Raw genomic sequence first — 27,168 nt, forward strand, 5'->3', positions numbered from 1 at the left:
CTCTGTTTAATCCTTATTGAGATGTTGTTTAAAGGCTTTTTCAATTTTAGTAATGGTGACCATATTTGATGGTAATTTGGCATCATTGTCATAAAGTCTTTAATACCAGAATGGTCAATCTCTGCTTAGAAATATGTGTATCTGAGAAGCTTCATTTCAAGTTTTTCACATATTTATTAATTTTACAATGGTGGCCATATTTGATGATGGATTGGTATCATTTCCACAAATATGAAAGCTCTTTATGCCAGGATGCTTTCTGTATAGATTTGTCAAATTCTGTTATGCAGTGTTGCAAAGAGGTCATTGATGTTTTCTATTTTTAGTAACCATATCTCATGGTGCATCAGCAGCATGTATATAAAATTAAAGTTTTTTTATGCAACGATGATTTCCATAACATTTACACAAATTCTGTCAAGCATTTTTTCAAAGAATTCATTTACTGTTTCTATTTTTAGTAATAGTGACCATGTTTGATGGTAGATTGGCATCATGCAATTAAACTGAAAGCTCTTCCTGTCAGGAAGTTTTCTGTCAAATTTGGATAATGCAGTTTTCATGAAGAATTAGGTTTTACTTTTTTTTAATGATGACATATTTCATTTTGGATCAGCATTAACTATGTAAACATGAAAGCTATCAATGGCATAATGCTATCAATGGCATAATGCTATCAAATTTGTTCAAATTTGGTTAAGTGATCTGGGAAAAGTTGTTGAAAGATTATCTTAATTTTAGTAATCTTAGTCAAATGTGATTGCAGATTAACATCATTTTATAAAAGCTAGAAACCTCTTCATGCCAGGATGCTTTCTGTCAAATGTGGTCGAATTCTATTCTGCTATTGTGGTGAATATATTGTTTAAAGGTTTCTCTATCTACAGTAATACAGCTATATTTGATAGTGTATTAACATTATTTGTACAAAAACTGAACCTACCTTCATGCCAGGATGTTATTTGCCAAGTTTGGCTATATTTGGCAGTGTATTAACATTATTTGTACAAAAACTGAAACTGCCTTCATGCCAGGATGCTATTTGCCAAGTTTGGCTATATTTGACAGTGTATTAATATTATTTGTACAAAAACTGAAACTACTTTCATGCCAGGATGCTATTTGCCAAGTCTGGCTATATTTGATTGTGTGTTAACATTATTTGTACAAAAAACTGAAACTGACTTCATGCCAGGATGCTATTTGCCAAGTCTGGCTATATTTGATAGTGTATTAACATTATTTGTACAAAAACTGAAACTGCCTTCATGCCATGATGCTATTTGCCAAGTCTGGCTATATATGACAGTGTATTAACATTATTTGTACAAAAACTGAAACTACCTTCATGCCAGGATGCTATTTGCCAGGTCTGGCTATATTTGATAGTGTATTAACATTATTTGTACAAAATCTGAAACTGCCTTCATGCCATGATGCTATTTGCCAAGTTTGGCTATATTTGACAGTGTATTAACATTACTTGTACAAAAACTGAAACTGCCTTCATGCCATGACGCTATTTGCCATGTCTGGCTATATTTGATAGTGTATTAACATTATTTGTACAAAAACTGCCTTCATGCCAGGCTGCCCTTTGCCAAGTTTGGCTATACTTAATCTAATGGGTTTGGAGAGAAACAGATGGATTTGAAGACAGTCCCCCCGCCCCCCATCTCCACTACCTGTGTGTGTGGTACATGCCACCCCTGATAATGATGATTTATAAGACAACCAAGTTTCATCGTAATCTCAAACACCTCCTAAACTATATAAAGAAAAGGAAATTGTGATGAAAAAATTGCAATGATTACCCATGGCCTTGACTTGATGATAAGACTCCCAATTATAGCATGCAACACACATCTAATGATGTGGTATAACAAGTTTCAATTCATAATCTTAAATCATTTGAAAATGAAAACTTAACATACTGAGCTGTGACCTTGATCTTCAGGACAGACCTCCAATGAGTACACAACAAACAATCTAATTGGTGTACGAGTTTTATAAATTTCATTGACAACTTGTCCTGCAGGGCAAGTGAATTGAAATTTAAATTGGTCCTATAAAGCAACTGAATGGAAACTTCTACTTGTTCCACATCAATTTTACTCATTTCACACAGTACACGATACTTGTTTTGGTTTAATTACCTACTGTCCATTCAGACAAGCATCTTGAAACAGTGATGTGCTCTTCCTCATGTACCACTAGTAAGTACAAATGGACAGTATTAGTGGAGGAGTAAAATTTTCTAGCCCTAAATGCTGTACAAGTATACAAAGTTTTCTAGCCCTAAATGCTGTACAAGCATACAAAGTTTTCTAGCCCTAAATGCTGTACAAGTATACAAAGTTTTCTAGCCCAAAATGCTGTACAAGCATACAAAGTTTTCCAGCCCTAAATGTTGTACAAGCATATAAAGTTTTCCAGCCCTAAATGTTGTACAAGTATACAAAGTTTTCTAGCCCTAAATGCTGTACAAGCATACAAAGTTTTCCAGCCCTAAATGTTGTACAAGCATATAAAGTTTTCCAGCCCTAAATGTTGTACAAGTATACAAAGTTTTCTAGCCCTAAATGCTGTACAAGTATACAAAGTTTTCTAGCCCAAAATGCTGTACAAGCATATCAAGTTCTCCAGCCCTAAATGTTGTACAAGCGTATAAAGTTTTCTAGCCCTAAATGTTGTACAAGCATACAAAGTTTTCCAGTCCTAAATGCTGTACAAGCATATGAAGTTTTCTAGCCCAAAATGCTGTACAAGTATACAAAATTTTCTAGCCCTAAATGCTGTACAAGCATATAAAGTTTTCCAACCCTAAATGCTGTACAAGTAAACAGAGTTTTCTAGCCCTAAAAGCTGTACAAGTGTACAAAGTTATATCCACTATTCTTCAACAGCTTCAAAGTTCCAGAGTAAACAACAAAGTGTTAGACAGAAAGGATAGTGACATAAACAGTAATGTTATAATCCCACTTTAACAATAAATAAACATATTTAATTTGCAGATAATTTATCTAATCAACTGAATCTTTAAATTGTGTTTGTCATTTATACAATTTTCTTCACTTATTCAAAACCTGATTAACCCATTTTATAAGGACCTATAAATAGAATGAAAGAATGTTATTGACATTCCATAAAATCAGACCCCAAAAGTAGGATAGTAGGACAATAGCCAGCCATCCATGACAACTGTGGCTTACCCTTTGAGTCCAGTATACAGGATCAATCAGAATTAATCATGTCCCATCAAGTCAGGCCAACTACTCAACTCCACTTTAATCTTTTCTTCAATAATCTCAATGTTAATGATAATGTATCCATTTTGTTGTAACACTATTTATGGGACTCTGATTAAGAAAGAAAGGAGAGAAAGAACAACTGATGACGAAAGCAAAAAGAAGAAAAGCTATTCTAATTAGTTAAATATTTCTTGATTATGGTGTCATTGGTGATGATGATGATGGTGATGGCGATGGTGGTGGTGGTGGTGGAAGTGGTGCTTGTTTTAAATACAGCAGAATATACATTATGATCATTGTCAATATTAATGATAACGTATTAATAATGTTGTAACACATTTTATGGGACTCTGATTAAGAAAGAAAGGAGAGAAAGAAAGAATAACTGATGAAAGGAAAAAAAAACATTTTTAATTAGTTAAACATTTGTTGATTATGGTGTCATTGGTGATGATGATGATGATGATGATGATGGTGGTGGAAGTGATGGTTGTTTTCAAAACAGCAGAATATGATACAATATGATCGAGCACATAGATAAAATAAAATTAGGCACCTCGACAGAAGGAAACTGAGAAATAAATAGAAAGGAATATAAGTACAGTCAATGATAGCATTCTGTAGAGTCATTAGGATGATTACTTTATTCTTGTATTCTTTGTAGAGTCAATTACCCAAAGGCTGATTACTTTATTCTTGTATTCTTTGTAGAGTCAATGACCCATTAGGATGATTACTTTATTCTTGTATTCTTTGTAGAGTCAATGACCCATTAGGATAATTACTTTATTCTTGTATTCTTTTGTAGAATCTCTAATCTTTAATAATACAAATTTAATGATTGTGCATGAAACTATTTTGTCATATAGACTCATACAGACTCCATGAATAATAAATAATGAAAGAATAATCAAACATAAAATAAATTACAATAAATAAATAAATAAATAAATGCAACAAGAATTTACTGCTTAACCGTAAGTACTGTTGCAAACAAGTTTCTTTGCCTATATCCAAACATCAAAAAGGAACTGAATAAATGATAAAATCATAAATAAATAAATAAATAAATAAATAAATAAATAAATAAATAAATAAATGTTTATGAAGCCTGGTTCATAAATGTGTACATGCTGATAAAATTAAGGTCCATTAGGTCATGAATGTCACACATGAGTGACTCAATCACTGAGTGAACCCTGTCCCTATATGTGGCCTGTAAGGGCCATGCATGCAGCATGCATGCATGAAATTTTTCAACAAATTGTTCAAGCTGTGAAGGGCACAGAAAGCAAATAGCTAACTGGGAGCTAGCCAATGGATAGAAGGGGTTTAAATCCAACAAGTAACCTAGGCTGATGTTGTAGAAAACAAAATGTCCTAAGTAACATAGGCAATGCAGATGATATCACTTACAGGAGTTTGGATTAGGGCAACTGTGAGTATATTTCAGAACTTTAAAGCATAAATTTGTTCAGACCTAATCCAGTAATGGAAGTAGATGAGAAACTTCAATCAAATGAATGCGAAAATCTGCAGACCTTTGAAGAACTTTATTCAAGTATTGAAAGCATGTCTACAACCAATGGGGAAGGTCATTCAATTTGTGAAAGTAGTACTCAAAGTACCACCAACTTTGGATCATGGACTTTATCCCCTCTCAGTGCAATACACCCCCACCCCTCTCAACCCCACATGTCTAATGATGAGAAGACTGGAGGGACAGAATATTATTACACCAACCAACATTCCAATGGACCAGCTATGTCCTTACAGGAGAACAGTGATAACTTTAGCTATGGTTACAATCTAGAGTGGGAGGAAATGTATTCCTGGCACTGTCCCAGCACATGTGTGGGAGGAAACCCTGTCTCAAATGATCGACCTCAGACATGGGGATTCTGTGCACCAGGAAACCTTGTCAATTCCAGCGCTGCAACTCAGAATGAACAACACAATGATCCACTGATAAATCTAAGCAACCAGAATGTGGAATTTACTCGCTGCTCTACTCCAGAATATTTGATGGCACTCAACTCTCTTAAGCCGACTGACCCTGAGGTGTCCCTGGTGGGAACAACTGACAGTGAAGACACAAGCAGGCAATCCATCTTGAATAACTCAAGTGCCAACAATTCCCAAAATGCAACCTCAATATCAGCAACCAATGTGAATAATGACAAATCCAACAAAAACGTCTATCCATCAAGTAAAAATGTTTCCAAAATCCAAGACAGTGGCTACAGCTCAGATCTCAATGCCTCACCTGTTATTCAGTACCAAAACACCAGTGCTAAAAGCATGGTTACCATGACAACAAACAAGGAGATGCCAGGTAAACACTGTCAGGCATCCACCCCAGTGCCATGTTATCCAATTTTACGGGTTGCCAATATCAACAGACGGAAGGAAAATATCCCACCGATTGCACACAGAAATGTCTCTCCACGGCTGTCTATGTCCATGCCAGGGTTTACACCAAAGTCACAGACTTATCCAGACTTGAGCCAGTTCAATGTGGAGGCTGGTTTTGCAAAGAGTCTCTCGTACTCAATGAAAAAGAGCCAAATTCAGTCAAGTGATGTATCCACATCTACTGCTATCTTGTCATCAAAAACAAAATGTACCCCAACTTCTACTGTTCAGAGTGATGACAACAACAACACAAGCCAGCAGGAAAGCTTAGACTGTACTAGTAAGTTAGATGATGAAGAAGATACAAAGTCCAGAAGCAAGAGAAGTCTTTCTCCTGATTCAGAAAAGGAGAATGATGAGATAAAATATTCAACTGGTCAGAACAGTAAACGTCGACGTCATAACGAGCCTCTTAATACCATGGCAATCCAAATCATGACAGACTGGTACCATGAACATATCAAAAGCCCCTACCCAACCAAGGCAGAAAAAGAGCAGCTTGCTAAGTCAGGTGGTATTTCTGTGGCACAGGTCAAGTCATGGTTTGCCAACAAACGGAACCGCAGCAATAACACCCGCCCCAAAAAGCAGAAGCTGGAAATGACAAACAAACTGCTGGATATATGTCACCAGCTGGCCCGAGACGCTGTTGGACAACCAAACAAGGACAATGCCTACTACATACAGCAACTCTCGACCATCATAAACTCAGACGCCTAATGTGTCTTGCGGTATGTGAGCTTAATCTGTTAATTCTTTAAACCAATTTATGCCATGCAAACAGCACAGACCCAGATAGGTTTGCCCCATACAGGCAAGTGGAGTATTGTTTATAATTAAATATTTGCAATGTGCAGCATTAATTCAAAACATTTTCATTCCTTCCATTTCTTAGATATGCCTGGTCACTGCCCTGCCTTAACGAGATTACTGTTCTATATTGTAATCCTTCCAAAATTGTGACGCTTTTTTTTTTTTTTTTTTATACTTTTGGTCCACGCCCCTTTTATGTGAAAATGATATTAATAAAAATAATTCATAATCATATTTTGTACAAAGGAAATGATGACATGTACATCATAATAATAATAATAATAATAATGCTTTATTTATAGATACATAAATCTATTGTGGGGCAGGAAAGACAATAAACTATAAATTAAGCTTTAATTACCATTCTCCCAACCCCATGAACCAGCCTATCACACTATGAGAAGAATTCTCATGTTGATGTGTCGACTTTGATAACAGTATTAGTACATGATGTGTCGACTTTGATAATAGTATCAGTACATGATGTGTCGACTTTGATAACAGTATCAGTACATGATGTCGACTTTGATAACAGTATCAGTATATGATGTGTTGACTTTGATAACAGCATCAGTACATGATGTGTCGACTTTGATAACAGTATCAGTACATGATGAGGTTGTATATCTGGGTCTTTGATGTTTGCAAACTACATCCTGTACTGTTTTGTGTATTGCATATAGTCAATTGTATTTGATAATAACTGTGTATTGTAAATCATATTTGATAATAATGTCTGTCTGTCACACATTATTTTAGATTTTCTCCTCTTTTCTTTGCTCCATAGACAAAATCTATGGTATAGTCTAAGTATTCTTTAAACTCATTTCAGTGTTTAAAAAAAACAGAATTTTGACATTACATCATAAAAAGGTCAATCTGCTTTTTTAAAAAAATTGAAATTTTGATATTAAAAGTATCAATGGACAAGTAATTTCTTTATGATTTTTGTTCAAGTTTTTGCAAATGTCAGAAGTCAGATTGAAGAGAAAATAAATCTAGTCCAGCTGTAAACAAAACAGACCCTGATCTGTCATCACAATGCACTGGTAGATCTGTCATGTACAATGCACTGATAGATCTGTCATGCACAATGCACTGGTAGATCCGTCATGCACAATGCACTGGTAGATCAGGATTTCTTGATCCATCATGGACAATGCACTGGTAGATCAGGATTTCTTGATCCGTCATGCACAATGCATTGGTAGATCAGGATTTCATGATCTGTTATGCCCAATGCACTGATAGATCAGGATTTCTTGATCTGTCATGCACAATGCACTGGTAGATCAGGATTTCTTGATCTGTCATGCACAATGCACTGGTAGATCTGCCATGCACAATGCACTGGTAGATCTATCATCACAATGCACTGGCAGATCAGGATTTCTTGATTTGTCATGCACAATGCACTGGTAGATCAGGATTTCTTGTTTGTTCTACTGATTACTCCTAACAAACTGCAAAGACCCAGATCTACTGGCACATTATGCGATGGCAGATCTGGGTCTGTTCAGTTTGCATTTGGCCTTGGCTTATAAGCAGCTTGATAATGTAGATATTTAAACTTCTACATGGCTAAATCTTGTCCATATTGAAATTAGCTTTTACAGCATTTCCTTTGTCTTATATGAAAGTAGGGTGACAAATACAAAGCTGTGATAATTTTGCTAGGGTGTGACTTGTAAACGAATTGCATGGACTGCATAAACTACTGCTGTGATAAGTAAACAATATTTACATACATACATACATACATACATACATACATACATACATACATATGTGTGTGCAAGCATGCATTCATACAAACGTAGATGTTATGTAGATATGTTATATACATACATCTACAAAATATTTGCTGAAAATTGGTTCTATGTGTTTGTCCTAATTTTTGCCCTTTCTTAGTTTCCACATTACATGTAGTATTACTGTACTAAGAATTCATTTCCATTCATGGGTACAATGTTTTGTAGCTCAGCCAAAAACTGCTGTAAAATTTATGGGTTTGTCTGTCAGGTATTAATGTGTTCTGTTTTTTTTTCCTCATAAAAGTAACTTGTATATTGGGTTGTGTAAGCAAGCAAGAAATCCACAAAAATTCAAAGAATAAAGTCAATCTACAGCATAACGTAATCAGTCTATACTTGTTTATAAATCTAACTGCAAACTGCACTGACCCAGCTCTTCCAAAACGTAATGCACTGTCAGATGTAGGTCTATGCAGTTTTATTAGGAGTAGAACAATCAACATAAACCCTGATCTTTGCATGTGCATTATGTGAGAGTAGATTTGAATACATGTTGATTGCAGTTGGACTCGCCTGATAATAAAATACAGATGGTATCATTCTCTGATTTATTTTCATCTTCTCTAATCAGATGATATGGATGATAACTGATTTATTACTGACATTAACACAGGTGATAAAATTGACTTATTATTCGCATTCAAGAAGGTGATATGTACTTACATTTTATATATACTTATTAACAATAAAACCCATCACAAAACCATTATTTGTAAGGTTTATATATTTAGACTCATCAGCCTGGTATAACAGGTTGATTATAAATACATAGTAAGTAGGAAAGACTGAATCCAAAGATGACAACAAAGAAATTAACAATCACACTATTTAGGAACAGAACAGAACAGGGGTCAGAAGAGCAAATTGTATGTACCTTATTTGTTTTACACATTTGCAGCTTTTTGCAAATAAAACTGGAGTGCCTTACTGTGCATCTCCATGATATATGTGCTAATTATCCATAACATAGTAGTTTGTATTACTTTTTAAATAATGTCAATATTATTTTTCAGAATATAATTTTAAATCGATCTATTTCATTATTCATTCACAATTCTTCATATGTATTTCTCATCTCTCAAGATTTTTACCTTATAAGCTTGACCATGTGCCATCATGTTTCTGTTGTATCCATTACCACATGTTTCTGTTGTATCCATTACCACATGTTTCTGTTGTATCCATTACCATCATGTTTCTGTTGTATCCATTACCATCATGTTTCTGTTGTATCCATTACCACATGTTTCTGTTGTATCCATTACCACATGTTTCTGTTGTATCCATTACCACATGTTTCTGTTGTATCCATTACCATCATGTTTCTGTTGTATCTATTACCATCATGTTTCTGTTGTGTAGTGTTCTTTTTTGTGAAAAAGCTGTACCATTGTAACTTGAATAATTCTGAATGTGAACTTGACAAAAATTACAAATAAATACCTCTATGTATCAATGGAAATATTGACCAAGAGTAATAGTATATTTCTTTGAGGGACTATTGTTAATTTTTTTTTTTCAATGGGGAGGTAGAAGGCAGAGGCATCAATCTGGTTACCCCGTTTTCATGGTTTTAACTTACCCTGACCATCTTTAGCCATACTTATGTTGGGAAAGCCAACACTTTGCGAAACCTTTGTTCCATTGGAAAAAAACAAAACACTTTACCAAATGTTACTCAAACTAGTATCACAGTTACATGTATGCATTCTAAAGTACAAGATCTTATAGTATACATACAGCTACATGTATGCATTCAAAAGAACATGATCTTGTTGTATACACAGTTACATGTATGCATTCAAAAGAACATGATCTTGTATACACAGTTACATGTATGCATTCAAAAGAACATGATCTTGTTGTATACACAGTTACATGTATGCATTCAAAAGAACATGATCTTGTTTTATACACAGTTACATGTATGCATTCAAAAGAACATGATCTTGTTGTATACACAGTGACATGTATGCATTCAAAAGAACATGATCTTGTATACACAGTTACATGTATGCATTCAAAAGAACATGATCTTGTTGTATACACAGTTATATGTATGCATTCAAAAGAACATGATCTTGTTGTATACACAGTTACATGTATGCATTCAAAAGAACATGATCTTGTTGTATACACAGCTACATGTATGCATTCAAAAGAACATGATCTTGTTTTATATACAGTTACATGTATGCATTCAAAAGAACATGATCTTGTTGTATACACAGTTAGATGAATGCATTCAAAAGAACATGATCTTGTTTTATACACAGTTACATGTATGCATTCTAAAGAACATGATCTTGTTGTATACACAGTTATATGTATGCATTCAAAAGAACATGATCTTGTTGTATATACAGTTACATGTATGCATTCAAAAGAACATGATCTTGTATACACAGGTACATGTATGCATTCTAAAGTACAAGATCTTATAGTATACATACAGCTACATGTATGCATTCAAAAGAACATGATCTTGTTGTATACACAGTTACATGTATGCATTCAAAAGAACATGATCTTGTATACACAGTTACATGTATGCATTCAAAAGAACATGATCTTGTTGTATACACAGTTACATGTATGCATTCAAAAGAACATGATCTTGTTGTATACACAGTTACATGTATGCATTCAAAAGAACATGATCTTGTATACACAGTTACATGTATGCATTCAAAAGAACATGATCTTGTTGTATACACAGTTACATGTATGCATTCAAAAGAACATGATCTTGTATACACAGTTACATGTATGCATTCTAAAGTACAAGATCTTATAGTATACATACAGCTACATGTATGCATTCAAAAGAACATGATCTTGTTTTATACACAGTTACATGTATGCATTCAAAAGAACATGATCTTGTTGTATACACAGTTAGATGAATGCATTCAAAAGAACATGATCTTGTTGTATACACAGTTACATGTATGCATTCAAAAGAACATGATCTTGTTGTATACACAGTTACATGTATGCATTCAAAAGAACATGATCTTGTATACACAGTTACATGTATGCATTCAAAAGAACATGATCTTGTTGTATACACAGTTAGATGTATGCATTCAAAAGAACATGATCTTGTTTTATACACAGTTACATGTATGCATTCTAAAGAACATGATCTTGTTGTATACACAGTTATATGTATGCATTCAAAAGAACATGATCTTGTTGTATATAGTTACATGTATGCATTCAAAAGAATGTGATCTTGTGGTATACATACAGATCTGCAAGATAAGCTCTATTTTTACTGTGACAAGCAAGATTCCTTTACATTGACATGAAATCTGAAAATACAAAATGTTCGACCTTTCCAATCCCTTTATCATTTATTTCCTCCTTTTTTTGTCAGCTCATTCTATGATTTCTGGTTGAATAAAAAAAATAATCTTTAATAAAAAAAATTAAGTTTATTTACAATTTTTGGCAAGTGCTATTTTGTGCTAAAAATATGAAACAAAGTTTGTTTTCCTAGTGTTGAATTATGCACAATGTGTAAATAAACACTCATTTTGCTCTAGATTATATTTGTGTTGATTTGTATTTTCATTCAACTTTATATTTCATCATGAAAATAACGTGTGTTCAATGAATATATGCTTCCTCTCTCTCTCTCTCTTATTTGGTTCATACAAATGAGAGTACTTTTCTAGTCCTTTCCTTTTTTGTCTACTATAAAATTCTCCATACCATCCTCTCTATCTTTATGTCTTGTTAATATATAATGAAAACTGGTCCATTAATGTTACATCATATCTTAGAGTTCAAGCAAGAATGAAATACAAGGGTAACTCTGGACTTGTACCAAATACATTCTGTAATCTAAGTCGGTGAAAGGTATGTATGACAACTTGCTCAATGTCAAGTAAATGATCAGAAAATTAACCAATCCTCACTTTTACCTGATAAATTTTATTGTTAGGATTCTGAACACGACTCTGAATGTTCATCCGTTAAACTGAAATGAAAGATCTTGATCAATATTGCTTTAGTTGCATTATTTCTGGCTCCACCATGAAGTAATTCCATCTCATGAACTGAGGAAGCCTGTCTGTCCATCCCTAAAGCCAGCATCAAGATGTGGGTAAGGGTTTGCATGTAGGTCATTTTCTTATAGACTATTACTCTCAATACAGTATGAGTGCTAAATCCATCAGTGAAAATTATGTCACTGTGACCTATTATTCATGGACCAGTTACTTTTATTAGCCTTTGTCTTTAGCTCAGTTTCTTTAAGTCAGGGTTTACATTATGGCAATTTTCTCAGACTCAACTTGTACAGTCATAAAAATTAGTTTTAACAGCAGTAATAGCTATGGGTAAGTATTGCATAATTAAAATGAGTTTTACACACACACCCCAAACTACATATTTAGATTTATCATACGGAGTACTGAACATTTAACTGTCACCTGTACTTCGCTGTCCGTTGATTTTGGTTAACTGCTGCATTTAGTCTTGGTATATAATCATGTCACAAGTACAACAGCTATCAATGAAAACTATGTCATTGTGTCCTATATTTCATTGTTCGGTAATATCTGCTTACCATCGCTTTAAGTGCAGTTTCTCTAGATTACAGTCTGTGTTCAGTTCACATCCTGCAACACAGCTTCTTGCAAAGTCATGTAAAGATGAATCATGAGAAGCATGACATCCCTCTGTCAAAAATATGCCTCTGAAACCCAGATTTCCCATGACAGTGACCTGCATTAGCCTGTGTTTAGCTTGGTTTCTCAAATTACTAGCAGTGAGGTCACTTAACCTGATTATGCAGATCTGTCATAGATGCTACCACCTTAAATAAAAATTAGCTCCATCACCGACCAGAGCACACTCCAGTTACCTCATTAATCTTTGCAGTTAGTCACTGTGACCTGTATTTACTGCTCCTGTGATCTGCTTAACATCTGCATTTAGCTCAGATTCCTTAACTTTTACTGTAACGTCAGGGCTCAGGAAAATATTCCCAAGCACGTCTCTGGGAGGAGTGAGTTTCAGGAGTTATTTATTCCTGTCCTCATTATACCAAACACACTATACTAGACTGATTACTCATTTATTGAAAGAACCACAGGTAGCTGATGCAATTAGCTTGATACTAAAAGTGGTTAAATATCTTAAAAATAATAAGGTGTAACTTGTGGTTCAATAGATAAACATGTAATAAGACCCAAATTGCACATACAGCTCTTGATTTCTTAGTGGTCTTCGTGTGTCCTATAAAACGTTTTCAGATTCTAGGTGTAATAATTATCCTTTTATATGAGTTATTACACAACTTTATAAGTTAGATATGGGACAAGATACGAGGTGGGGAATGTCAAAAGTTTTTAATTTTTGTCTGACTAGACATTGTTTTGCTTGCTTGAGATCACCAGTATGGATGCCAGCATATAATTACATAAGTGGCTATTTACTTTTCACAACACACCATGTCAGACACATGCATTTGAAAGAAGAATTCCAATCGTTTCAATTTCCACTTTCATAGTAAATGACTTAATTTTGTCAAACTTTCATTATAGAAAGCTGTTCATGGGCACCATAAAGGAAGATTGCTGATTTTGCAAAAGAACTAGAACATTTCAAGGTCATTACCTGAACTAGGTTTTGACCAATCAGTCATTGTCTCAACATTATCTGTTTTATAAATAGACTACAACAGCACACATTGTGTGAAAGTTTTTGGGAACCCGCTAAAATACTTGTAATACCCATTTCAATTTTAAGTTGCCAACATTTTGTTATGAAAAATAATTAAATGCCATTTTTCTTATGAAAAGTAATTACATGCCATTTTTCTTATGAAAAGTAACTACATGCCATTTTTCTTATGAAAAGTAATTACATTCCATTTTTCTTATGAAAAGTAATTACATGCCATTTTTCTTATGAAAAGTAATTACATGCCATTTCAAATGGCAATGTATCAATACAGCTTCAGTCTTGAAAATGCCAGCCACCAGTAGCAACTGCAAGATTACCTGAACAGATGAAACATCACATAAAGTTTTGACATTCTCTGTCTCTTAACTTCAATGAAGTTTGACATTCTCTTTCTCTTAACTTCAAAGAGGTCTGACTCATAATGATCAGTAATGAGTCATTGAGAAGGAAACTTTCTCCACATCAAACTGATGCCTAAATTATGGAAAAGCATTACTGTAAATGCCAACATTATTAAAACGGGCTAAATGTGAAACTGCAATATAATCTTATAATAATATTTACCCATTTTTATTATCCACCTTTGTTGCAACAAGTTTTAGACCGACATCAATTAGGCACATTAGGCATAAGTTATTTAAAAGTGAAGCACACCAAATGTCAAGTGATACTGCACTTTGGTAATGATAGAAAATGCATCGAGATTTATTTTCATGGGGTAATTATGCATGTACTCAGCCCAGGGATCAGTATGTAGTAAGATATTACTCAGCTTGGCCGATTTGTACCCCGTCAGAATGAGCACTTTTCCTGAGCTCTGATTCTGATGTAGCTTGAAACATAGGATGCATTAGAATTCCTGTACGTCAGGTAAATGGGAAAACCATTTCTCTCGCTCTCAATATATATATATATATATATATATATATATATATATATATATATATATATATATATATATATATATCCAATACATTGCTCCAAGACATGTGATAAGAAGGGTGTGGCTTATATTCCTACCAGCCCATATCAGCTACTGCAGTGTGTTCTTGGGCAGCAAGGCAACATGCTCCACATACCTTGCCACAATATAACCTTGAAGTTGTTGCTTAGCTGTAAAATACCAAGCAAAACTAAACTGGAACAACAAAAGGTTACACCAAACAGAACAAAACTAAACAGATACTACTGTAGGTCAAACCAAAAATACCCCAAACCAGTAATACCAAAGTTCACCAAACCAGATCAAACTGGTACTACTGAAGGTCACACCCAACCAAACCAAAGCAGTAATACCAAAAGTCACACCAAACCAAACCAAACTGGTACTATCAAAGGTCACAAAATAAGGACTGAAGTGTGATATGGTGTAAAAATCTAAAAATAATCTGACAGACATGCTAAAGTAAACAATGTGTGGCTCCTAGTCACAGATTCATGAATCCTCAAGCTCCACCCACCTACCCCAAGCTCTCATCTGTTAGCTGAGAATTTTTATCTCAATTTTTATTCTAGTGATTGCCTCTCACTTTCAAGTCCGACTGTTTGATGAATTATGAAATAACATCAAGGGGTCCTAAGCCTGTCTGTCTATCAAGTGTCTTCATGGTTTATTTCACTACATTATTTTAAAATGTGCTATTGAACAACAGCATATAAGAACTGTTTTGTGTGTGTGTGTGAAACTAAACAATATTTTATTTAGTGTCTGGGAGAAAATAAATGAAAAATAGCAATTTATACATATTACATAATGTTACTTGTGTGTAACAAGTAAGACAGCAAAGTAATCAAAGCTGAAAATTATAAATAAAAATAGATATAACTTGCTAAATTTCATATTTATTTTGATCCATAGGAAAATACAAGCATGCTAGAAGACACAACTTCATGCATGAAGTAAAAAAACTGATTATACTGTAATCTCCCAACATCATCTACAATCTATGAGAAATCACATGGTCAGTTCTAAATATTATGAACAGAATGACTGAACTGACCCTGGTTGGTGTAGTATCATAACATGATTTGCATAGTACGGTACCAAAACTTTATAATACTAATCACAAGTTTTCTCTTATTCCAATATTTAGAAAATCATAGTATACAAAACACACATAATAAGTATCTATTTTGTGCAAAGTTATTACCTAACATTTTTCTCATTGAAACTAATTCCTAGATAAGAGACCAGTACATGACCATGCATAGATTTTAGTATAATCCACAAGGCAGGTGTGCAATGAAACTTTGAATGCTATGAGTTTAAATTTTCCTTTCTTTTAATAAAGAGCAACAATTCTGACAAAATTTACGATCCAGATTTTTCAACAACTGGAATATAATACAGTTTAAACAAATGGTATCCATTATATCTGTGTCTGCATCCTAATGAACAGTTACATGCTAATTTCTTCAAGCTACTGCCTATGATATGCAGTCCATTCCTCTATTGTCTATGATATATAAGCCATTGTCTATGATATGCAGTCCATTCCTCTACTGTCTATGATATAAGCTATTGTCTATGATATGCAGTCCATTCCTCTATTGTCTATGATATATAAGCTATTGCCTATGATATGCAGTCCATTCCCTTATTGTCTATGATATATAAACTATTGTCTATGATATGCAGTCCATTCCTCTATTGTCTATGATATATAAGCTATTGTCTATGATATGGTCCATTCCTCTATTGTCTATGATATATAAGCTATTGTCTATGATATGCAGTCCATTCCTCTATTGTCTATGATATATAAGCTATTGTCTATGATATGCAGTCCATTCCTCTATTGTCTATGATATATGAACCAAAATATGACTGTCTGCTAAAGCAGTAATAGTTTTCAATGATGGCTATACCTTAGGACTTAAAACTGAAGGGCCTTTCACTCTTGTGAAGAAATTTCCAAGAGTCCAAATCTATTAAGAATCAAAATTGTAAGCACAAGAGACGCAAGAATGACGGGGAAAGAAAACACATTTTTAAAACCCATTTACATTTATTGTCAAATACAGAAAGCATCGGGTCTTGTTTAATAGACAAACAACACAATTATGACATAAATACAAAAAGAAGACCAAAGGAAATTAAAACATCACATATTACACTGAAATGCAGTTAACATCAACCACCATTTAAAAAAGCTTGGCATATATTGGGTTAGCACAAGTTCTGCTTGATATGCCATAATCTGTATATCACTTTTGACATGGCATAAGCCGTATATCACTATTGACACGGTATAATCTGTATATCACTAATGACATGCCATAATCTGTATATCACTACTGACATGGCATAGTCCATATATCACTATTGACACAGCATAATCCATATATCGTTATTGACATGGCATAATCCATATATCTCTAATGACATAGCATAATTTCTATATCACTATTGACACAGCATAATACGTATATATCACTACTGACATGGCATAATCTGTATATCACTACTGACATGGCATAATCTGTTTATCACTATTGACAAGGCATAATCTGTATATCACTACTGACATGGCATAATCCGTATATCACTATTGACCTGGCATAATCCGTATATCACGACTGACATGCATAATCCATATATTACTACTGACAAGGCATAATCCATATATCACTATTGACACAGCATAATCTATATATCACTACTGACATGGCATAATCCATATATCTCTAATGACACAGCATAATTTCTATATCACTATTGACACAGCATAATATGTATATATCACTACTGACATGGCATAATCTGTATATCACTACTGACACGGCATAATCTGTATATCACTATTGACAAGGCATAATCTGTATATCACTACTGACATGGCATAATCCGTATATCACTACTGACCTGGCATAATCCGTATATCATGACTGACATGCATAATCCATATATCACTACTGAAACGGCATAATCTGTATATCACTACTGACAAGGCATAATCCATATATCACTATTGACATGGCATAATCCGTATATCACTATTGACCTGGCATAATCCGTATATCACTATTGACACGGCATAATCTGTATATCACTACTGACACGGCATAATCTGTAGATCACTACTGTCAAGGCAATAGACAAATATCACTTATCTATTTTCTTCTACACATCCCTGAATTTTTGTATGCATTTTGAAGAACTGACTTTCTTCTTTTTCTTATTACCCCTTTTTCACACCAATTCAGTCTCATGCTGACATTTCCCTCAGAAATAATTCAAAATATTCCTCTAAGCCATAGTATTTATATGAAACACTCGACAGTCAAATTTCATGTAATATGATGTCACACAAATGGCAGTAAAACAATATATATGCTGTAACAGGAATGCTAGAAATGATCAAACAAAAAATAATTCATTTATAAGGCATGACCAGTTCACACTGAAACAACTGAAATCAATAATTGCTAAAAATAATTCTGACGATAGCATAACATCATCAAAACAAAAGTGTGGAATTTACCCCAATCAATTCATTTTGATTTCCATCTGCCATTTTTAATTTCTTGCCATCTTAAATTAAAAGATCTTAAATTTCAAATATTCAAATTAGTTTCACTAATATAGTCCATTTATCTTCTTAAAACAAAAGATCAAAGTTGACATCTATGTCAATTATCATATTACCCCATGTGACTTACAACTTCTCATGAAAACTGCTGAATAATGGATATATAGATGATGTACAGGTATGGTCATTCAAACAGCAAGAATGTCAGAGGTTATTATTAGGTACTGATTTTAATGTTTGATGATTAAGGAAAAAATCCAAGAGTCAAACTGTGGAAGATTGCAAACATGCCAACTTCTGGTGACATATGAAATTCATACATTAACCAAGGAGTATGAGTCAAAGGGAAACCCTGCTACTCAGGAAACATTTACATATAAACTCGTATGACTCTGCAATCGTAATGGACAAGAAAATGATATAAATGCAAACCATCTTCTCACGTGTTGATGCCAGGCTGATGGCTAGATGGGCTGACAGGGAAAAAGATGGACTTATGGATAAACATCATCAATCCACTGCTTTGATAACTGGCAGAAAGATATTGGGCTTCAAAATATTCTATGCTTACAATCTACAATCTATTGCCAGCACCATTTTCCTTTGCTATTTTAGACACAAACATCAACACCCAACTTCAGTTTTAAATTCTAGTTCAGTGAAAGAACTTTTAATACATATATTGGCTTCATTTTTAATGCTGTTGCAAAACTGCATGCCTGAGTGAACCAATGGTTGCTAAATTTGTTATTAAGTGTGTTGATTTTCTTGTAGATTTGTAAGTCTTCGGTAGATTTAGACACCTGTTAGAGTTGATGAAGGCTTTGCTACTGAATTTGTAACAGGACTAGTTAACAGGGTTTCGTTTCACCATAATTTTTGTCTTGTGATATACTGTAATACAGGATAGTATATTGCCATATGTTGGGAAAATCTGAAGAAAGTGCACCAAATATTCAAGACTGAACAAAACGTCAATGCTGGATGTAACTTTAACTCCTTTAAAATGTCATAAAGTGTAAAATGATTGAGAAACATCCATATAAGAAGGCAAGGAGAGCTACATGAGTTAGGCTCTTGTGTAAAATGATTGAGAAACATCCATATAAGAAGGCAAGGAGAGCTACATGAGTTAGGCTCTTGTGTAAAATGATTGAGAAACATCCATATAAGAAGGCAAGGAGAGCTACATGAGTTAGGCTCTTGTGTAAAATGATTGAGAAACATCCATATAAGAAGGCAAGAAGAGCTACATGAGTTAGGCATCTTCTCAGTTCTGTTTGCATCTCTGGCTAGGATGGCATGATGTTGGCAAATATTAACTTGATCATCTCACCATAAACTTTACTTCCATATTCCTAATAAATGTAATGGTGTTTTTAAATTAATTTTCCATGTTTATGACAGAATTTCAGCTAAAACTGCTGGTAGGCAAGTGATTTTTTTTTATTATTTGGTACCAACACATACATCATTTCTGGCTTCTTGACCACCATCATAGTTGTTGGTATGCAGTTCAGCCATGTTCTTGACAGGTATGTATTTCAAAATCTTTTCATTGGTTTTAGAACAAAAAGACATTGAAAGCAACAAAATGTTCAAATGAAAATAAGATTCAAGTATGAGTCAATTTGTATACTATATAAAGAAGTACTACAAAACAGTTTCATTGAGTGCATATCAAAGTACAGTTAGTGATGTATTTTCTAATTTCAGAAGCAAAGAAAAATTACGGTTAATTTCTGTAATTTTTCAATGCTGTTGTTAGATCTGGTTTCACTGAGTTTTAGAAATCAAATTTAATATTTCAAAACATAGATACTATAATGCATGTCAACAGTTTATGAAGTTCACTACTGCAGTAGCATGGTATGGTTGTAGCATACAGTACACTATTACTGTGGCAAAGTAGAGTGCATAGCACACTGTACACTATTAAGGCAGCAAAGTATGGTTGTAGCATACTGTACACTATTAGGGTAGCAAAGTATGGGAGTAGTACATTGTACACTATTAAGGTAGTAAAGCATGGTTGCAGCATACAGAACATTATTAAGGTAGCAAATTATGGTTGTAGCATATTGTACACTATTAAGGTAGCAAAGTATAGTTGTAGTATATTGTACACTATTAAGGTAGCAAAGTATGGTGCATAGCACACTGTACACTATTAAGGCAGCAAAGTATGGTTATTGCATACAGAACACTTTAAGGTAGCAAAGTATGGTTGTAGCATACAGTACACTATTACTGTGGCAAAGTATGGTGCATAGCACACTGTACACTATTACTGTGGCGAAGTATGGTGCATAGCACACTGTACACTATTACTATGGCAAAGTATGGTGCATAACACACTGTACACTATTACTGTAGGAAAGCAAGCCTTTTTATTAATGATTTGAATACACAGCTGAAGCCTGAATGCTTGCTGTTTGGGCAAATACATGAAAGCTTCAGAACCAAATAAATGTTATTTAATGTTTCTATGATAATACTGCTATGATGGTCAATATCGATAAAACTAAAGTATAAAGTATGATTTTTCAAAGAAAGTCGAATTGAGTATGTGCCTTATTACAAGTATATGGGTCTGTTTTTCACCCCAAAGATGGTTTGGACAAAAGCTGAACAAATACTAGTGGTTCAGGCAAAGAAAGCAGCTTCAAGAATTTTGAATTATCAAAAACTATGTGGCTATTTTAGTACAGAGAATGCTTGTAAAATTTTTGATTCAGTAGTAAAATCAAATGTTTGCAATGGGTCAGAAATTTGGGATATTTGGAGGAGTGAGGAAGATACCCACTTTGTACCTCATATTTTTTTAATGTATTAAATACTGGTTGAAGGTTGTAAGAATGCCTTTAGCTTGTTACCCACACAAGTGTAGTTTAATGCTCAAAGGATTAAATGAAACTAAACATGTCACCTGGTCTACCAAAAAGTTAAAGACATTACTTTGCTTCGGTTTTCAGTATGTTTGCCTACATCAACATGTTGGAGATGAAAAAACAAAATTTCTATTTTTGCAAAATTAAGGATTCAACACTCCAAAACTGGTGAAGTGATATTAACAATTTACATAAATTGTACATTATAGCATGTATAAATACAAATTAGAACTGGAAAAATACCTCTCATGTGGATTATTATATTTTCTTAGGAAATTACTTGCTAAATTTAGGTGTTCAGTGCATACACTGAAAATATAGACAGGCAGGCATAACAGGATTTAGAAGGATGATAGGTATTGTGAATTATGCCAGAAAAATAATGTTTACTTGGTAGCAGATGAATTCCATTTTGTATGTGTTTGTTCAGGTTATGACTATTTAAGAAAGAAATACTTTAATGAAGATTTTTTTATCATGATCAGTCTGTAGAAAACTTGTTATCCCTCATGTGTCATAGTAATTTATTAATTATAAGAAATCTTTCTTACTATAGAAATCTGGCATTTAGTTTTAGACAATATCTGACAACTCAAACAAATGGTGAATAATATACTTAGAGGTAGTAACATCTTTCTAAACTAATGCATCGAATATAGGAAATTAGGTATGTATACCATGTTTAACTTCTTAAAACCACAACACACATTATATTTACTTTTATTTTGTAATATGGGCCAGTGGCCTAACCTATTATGGGGCCAGTGGCCTAACCTAATATGGGCCAGTGGTCTGACCTATTATGGGCCAGTGTCCTAACCTAATATGGGCCAGTGTCCTAACCTATTATGGGCAAGTGGCCTAACCTAACATGGGCCAGTGGCCTAACCTATTATGGGCAAGTGGCCTAACTTATTGAATAAAGTATTATTATTATTATTATTATCTTTATAATATTATGCACCGATTAATGGAAATTATGTACTGATGAACACTATAATTAATTTCTTTAAACCATGGCACACATTTTATTTACTTGTATTTTGTAATATAGTAACAAAGTATAGTGTATAACATACCAGTGTTATGGTAATAAAGTACAGGTTATTGATTACTGTACACTTACACTAGCAAAGGATGGTGCATATCACAGTGTAATCTACAGTAGAAAAATATAGTGAGTTATAAAGGCCTTACTAACACACTAAAACACCAGCCATACCTGTTCATACCATGATGCAACGGTGGACTCCTAGAATAAAAGAGATATAGGAAAATAAAAGCTAGAAGAAATATGAATACCTATAATTAAGTGTGCTTTTACATAAAGTTTTAAGACCATTTATTTTTATATATTTTCAAATGACGCAATATATAAATGTATTTAAGATATGCCAAATATTTAGGCTAATGGTACACAATCCAATATTAAATAAATAACAGCACACAAAGGCAGGCTCATATAATCATTAAAGTCATCACACACACAAAGGCAGGCTCATATAATCATTAAAGTCATCACACACACATGGATGGGATCACATCATCATTAACACCAGCATGCACAGAACGGAAGGATCCTACAATCATTACAAGAGTCCCTCAGAGAGACTGACACTCTGATGGCTGAAAAGAATTTCCAGAAATTTCAAGCAAAGACTATTTATTCTTTTTGACTGATGAATGTTGACATTATGTTTGATAATTCATACCTGACAAGATTTTCAAAAATAAGCCACTGTGGCAGCCATACTAGATGTATGATTGGCAATATCTTTAGTTCGGGCAAAGTAGACATCATTAGAAGGTTTTTGGAGAAAACCCCATGCTGATATGAGCACCTATCCAGAAGAATCTGAGACAAGATTTTCAATATGTTCATTGTGGCAATCATATTTGATGCCGGATAAGCACCACTTTCATTCTGGATTTACTAGATTCAATAACTAGTTTGCGGGTGAAAACTCTATGTCAAAGTGACTATCCATTTAGAAAGAGTACCAATAACAAGATCTTCAACATAGCAGCTGTATTAGTCATGCTGAAGTCCAGGAAGACCATTTATATTTAGGACCAACTAAATATCATAAGAGGTTTCCTGGGAAAAGAGCAAGTCAATATGACTTTCCATTCATCAGGAGTGATGACAACAAGATTTTCAAGATGACTGCCAAGGTGTCCATATTGGTCAGATAGGCATCATTTTATTTAGAACCAACTATAAATCATATGAAGCTTTTTAGTGAAAACACATGATATAACCATCCATTCCAGAGGAATGTTGATAACAAGATTTTCAAGACGGCTGCTGTGGTGGCTATACTGGATGTCTGAGTGGTACCAGTTTCATCTAGGACCAACCTGTCCATGGGATTCAGGTAAGTGTCAAGTTTTATGGCAATCCTCCAAGTTGTTTAGGAAGCGTAGCAGTAACAAACTTGAGCCAGCTGATGGACATTGGATGATGGATGAAGGACAGAGAGCAAACAGGATGTGTTATAAGCTCTTCTAGCACATACACATAGGAGATATTTCCATAATCTTGAAAAGCATCATGCATACAGGGGCTGGATATCATAATCTTGAAAAGCATCATGCATACATGGGCTGGATTCCACAATCTTGAGAAGCATCATGCATACATGGGCTGGATACCATAATCTTGAAAAGCATCATGCATACATGGGCTGGATACCATAATCTTGAAAAGCATCATGCATACATGGGCTGGATACCATAATCTTGAAAAGCATCATGCATACATGGGCTGGATACCATAATCTTGAAAAGCATCATGCATACATGGGCTGGATACCATAATCTTGAAAAGCATCATGCATACTGGGACTGGATCCCATAATCTTGAAAAGCATCATGCATACATGGGCTGGATCCCATAATCTTGAAAAGCATCATGCATACATGGGCTGGATACCATAATCTTGAGAAGCATCATGCATACATGGGCTGGATACCATAATCTTGAGAAGCATCATGCATACATGGGCTGGATACCATAATCTTGAAAAGCATCATGCATACATGGGCTGGATACCATAATCTTGAAAAGCATCATGCATACAGGGACTGGATCCCATAATCTTGAAAAGGATCATGCATACAGGGGCTGGATATCATAATCTTGAAAAGCATCATGCATACATGGGCTGGATACCATAATCTTGAAAAGCATCAATTATACATGGGCCAGAACCCATAATCATTAAAAGCTCATTTTTTTAGCAGATTATGTTTCTCTGAGAATACTTACCTGATCATATTGTTAGGAAGATGTAATGCTAACTCAAATCCAGCAATCATGAAAAAATGAACTCTTCTCCTCCATAGGTCATATAGATCAAGGGAAGAAACTCTTTCCAACCCTTCCCATTACCTCCTCTTACCACCACATTTGTTTACCAATTTTACTTGATGAGGATGCATGGATTTGTGTGGAGGTGGGGGAGGACTCATTAGTAATTAGTAATATGATTGGGGAAGTATTTTTAGAGAAACATAATTTACTGAAAACTTTGCTTTCTCCCTTGAATACATTCTCCGAACATACTGACATTAGGAGAATTTGTACACGAAGGAGTCAATACTGAGCATCCTATCTGTATCATGGTCAAGCTTGAGAGAGTCAAGATTCTTCTCTGCATGAGGGTGAATCACATGACCACAAAGAGGAATTATGTGAAAGCACTATTCCAAGACTGTGCTGATTTTAGACTTGTCTGGTAATAGTATGGGCTACAGCCACTGGACCTATCCGATTTAGTTCTTGTCTCAGTAAACAGACAGTAGCTTGATTAAGTTGACTGCATTCCAGCCAAATGCATCTATTATGTCTGAAACAGCCACAATGTTTGAAGAGATAGGTTTATTTTACATGAGTTGAAATTGTCATGAGGCGTACTTGATCTCTTGGCATGTCAGAGTATGCTGAGCATATTATGCAATTTAGCCATGGGCTTGTGTGTCTATTATGTCCTCTCTTGTGTTGATTAACCACAGTGACCCCATACCCAGCTAGCACTTTTCTGTAGGCTTTTTTAATATTCTAGTGTATGGAGTGGGTCCTGCATCAATGACTCCTAGACTTATAGATGAAAAAGGGGGTACAGATGACTGTTCTTTGCTTGCCCACTGCCAGTATCTTTTTCTTTGCTATGAAGCCTTGTTGAATCATCTGGACTTCTAACCAGGTGATCTGAGCTGTGGATACTTTGGGTCCACTGAAAGGGCATGCAACTCACTATCAAGAAACAGGTTTTGTTTGAGAGCAGGATCATGGAGGTACTGGCTAAAGGTTTAAACTGATTTGAATTGATCTATATCAGGAATCATGATAAATTCCACTTGGGAGACAGGGCAAGAGATTTGGTCTATTAATTTGAAAATTGACCGTAGGTTTGATAAATCCTTATCATGAAAAACATGTTCTACTATGATGTCAGAATGTGTCCAAGAGCATGGACCTGTAAGCCTTTACTTAAAAATGGTACTAACATTTTCCCATCAATGAGCCAGTGGAAACATTTAGCCATTCTAGCACTCAGAAGGAACACCACTGTTGCTATTGCACCAGTTCCTAAAAAGCCTTCCTTCATACATGATCAAAATGTGGGGGACTTCTAGTTTATGAGATCCTCTCCATGACAGAAGGGTGAAAATGCTTCTTTCATAATGTTCTCTTCACAAGAGCCATGCATTATGGGAGTAGCCTGTTGGGGCATATATAAAACATATTTGATTGTGGCTATTTGAGCATGTTGAGTCTCACGAGTAATTTCCTGGAAATATTATCATTAGACAGAGCAGATCATTCACCCAGGGCTTCTCCAATCTTGGAGGTGCAATCAAAATCACTTTGCATTTTTGGCCCATCACTTTTGGAATTATTTTTGGTACCAGGACCATGGGGGTGGGGGTGGGAGAGGGTGTAGGCATATCCCCCAATCCCTCCTAGTTGATGGATAGTGCATCCATGGCCTATGCATCTGTGTGCAGGACTGGTGAGACAAAGGTGGATAGTTTGTGATTCCACCTTGTCACAGAGACTCATTGCAAGGCAACCCTAAAGCACACAAACCCAAAGAAAGACTGTTGGGTGGACTATTCTGTGTGAAAAGTGTGGCCCATTCTTTATAATGAATTGCCCAGGACATTTAACATGCCAGGAATATGTCTGACCTGGGCAGTAGTCCCATATTAATATTCATAGTGGTGGTGACTTTCTTCTTCCTTGTTACCACAAATTCACCACCACTGAATTGTATGACATTACATAGACTGTTTTGGAATGAAGGTTACCCTGCCAAGTGTTGGAAGGCTTGAGGATTGCCTTCATTTCCAAAAGACTGATGTGATGGGTTTTCTCTTGTTGTGTCCACATGCCAGTGACTACCATGAAGTCTGGTAGCTAATGGGCCTCTGGATTTCAGGCTTCCAACAGAATTGCCCACATTAGACTATCCATTATGCCAATGAATCAGAAAGTGTTTGATTTCAGATGAGATTATCTGCTGAACTAATGGGCAAGAAATTAGTTGCCACTGAGAGAGGAGAGCCACCTGCAAAAGGCACAATGTTGAGGCAGCCAAGATTCATGAGATCCGCTGTCAAACTGAAAAGATTGAGAAGTTGAAGAAACTCTCTTGTCGTGATAAATAACTGGCTCTATCTGACACTAGGACAATACAGTCTATACATCTGGGATGAAGACAAATTACCCAGGTGACTGAAATGT

At 34.7% G+C, this 27,168-nt stretch overlaps 2 protein-coding genes across 3 annotated transcripts in view; one reads left to right on the forward strand and one right to left on the reverse strand.

Moving 5' to 3' along the window:
• LOC149773005 (general transcription and DNA repair factor IIH helicase subunit XPD-like) overlaps nucleotides 1-27,168 on the reverse strand; it is a 146,337-nt gene that overhangs the window by 16,259 nt on the left and 102,910 nt on the right. For both annotated transcript variants that reach the window (XM_089946945.1, XM_089946946.1), the window contains one exon: nucleotides 22,639-22,668. In XM_089946945.1, coding sequence (XP_089803071.1) covers nucleotides 22,639-22,668 — 30 coding nt within the window. The remainder of the gene's footprint in view (nucleotides 1-22,638; nucleotides 22,669-27,168) is intronic.
• On the forward strand, nucleotides 6,074-7,380 carry LOC149773006 (homeobox protein ceh-60-like). Its single transcript, XM_089946972.1, has one exon. It carries the CDS (start codon nucleotides 6,087-6,089, stop codon nucleotides 6,384-6,386), a length of 300 nt encoding a protein of 99 aa, XP_089803098.1. The 5' UTR covers nucleotides 6,074-6,086; the 3' UTR covers nucleotides 6,387-7,380.

The sequence above is a fragment of the Sinohyriopsis cumingii genome, unplaced genomic scaffold (assembly GCF_028554795.1).
Source record: "Sinohyriopsis cumingii isolate HCF-2022 unplaced genomic scaffold, ASM2855479v2 utg000938l, whole genome shotgun sequence".
NCBI lineage: Eukaryota > Metazoa > Mollusca > Bivalvia > Unionida > Unionidae > Sinohyriopsis > Sinohyriopsis cumingii.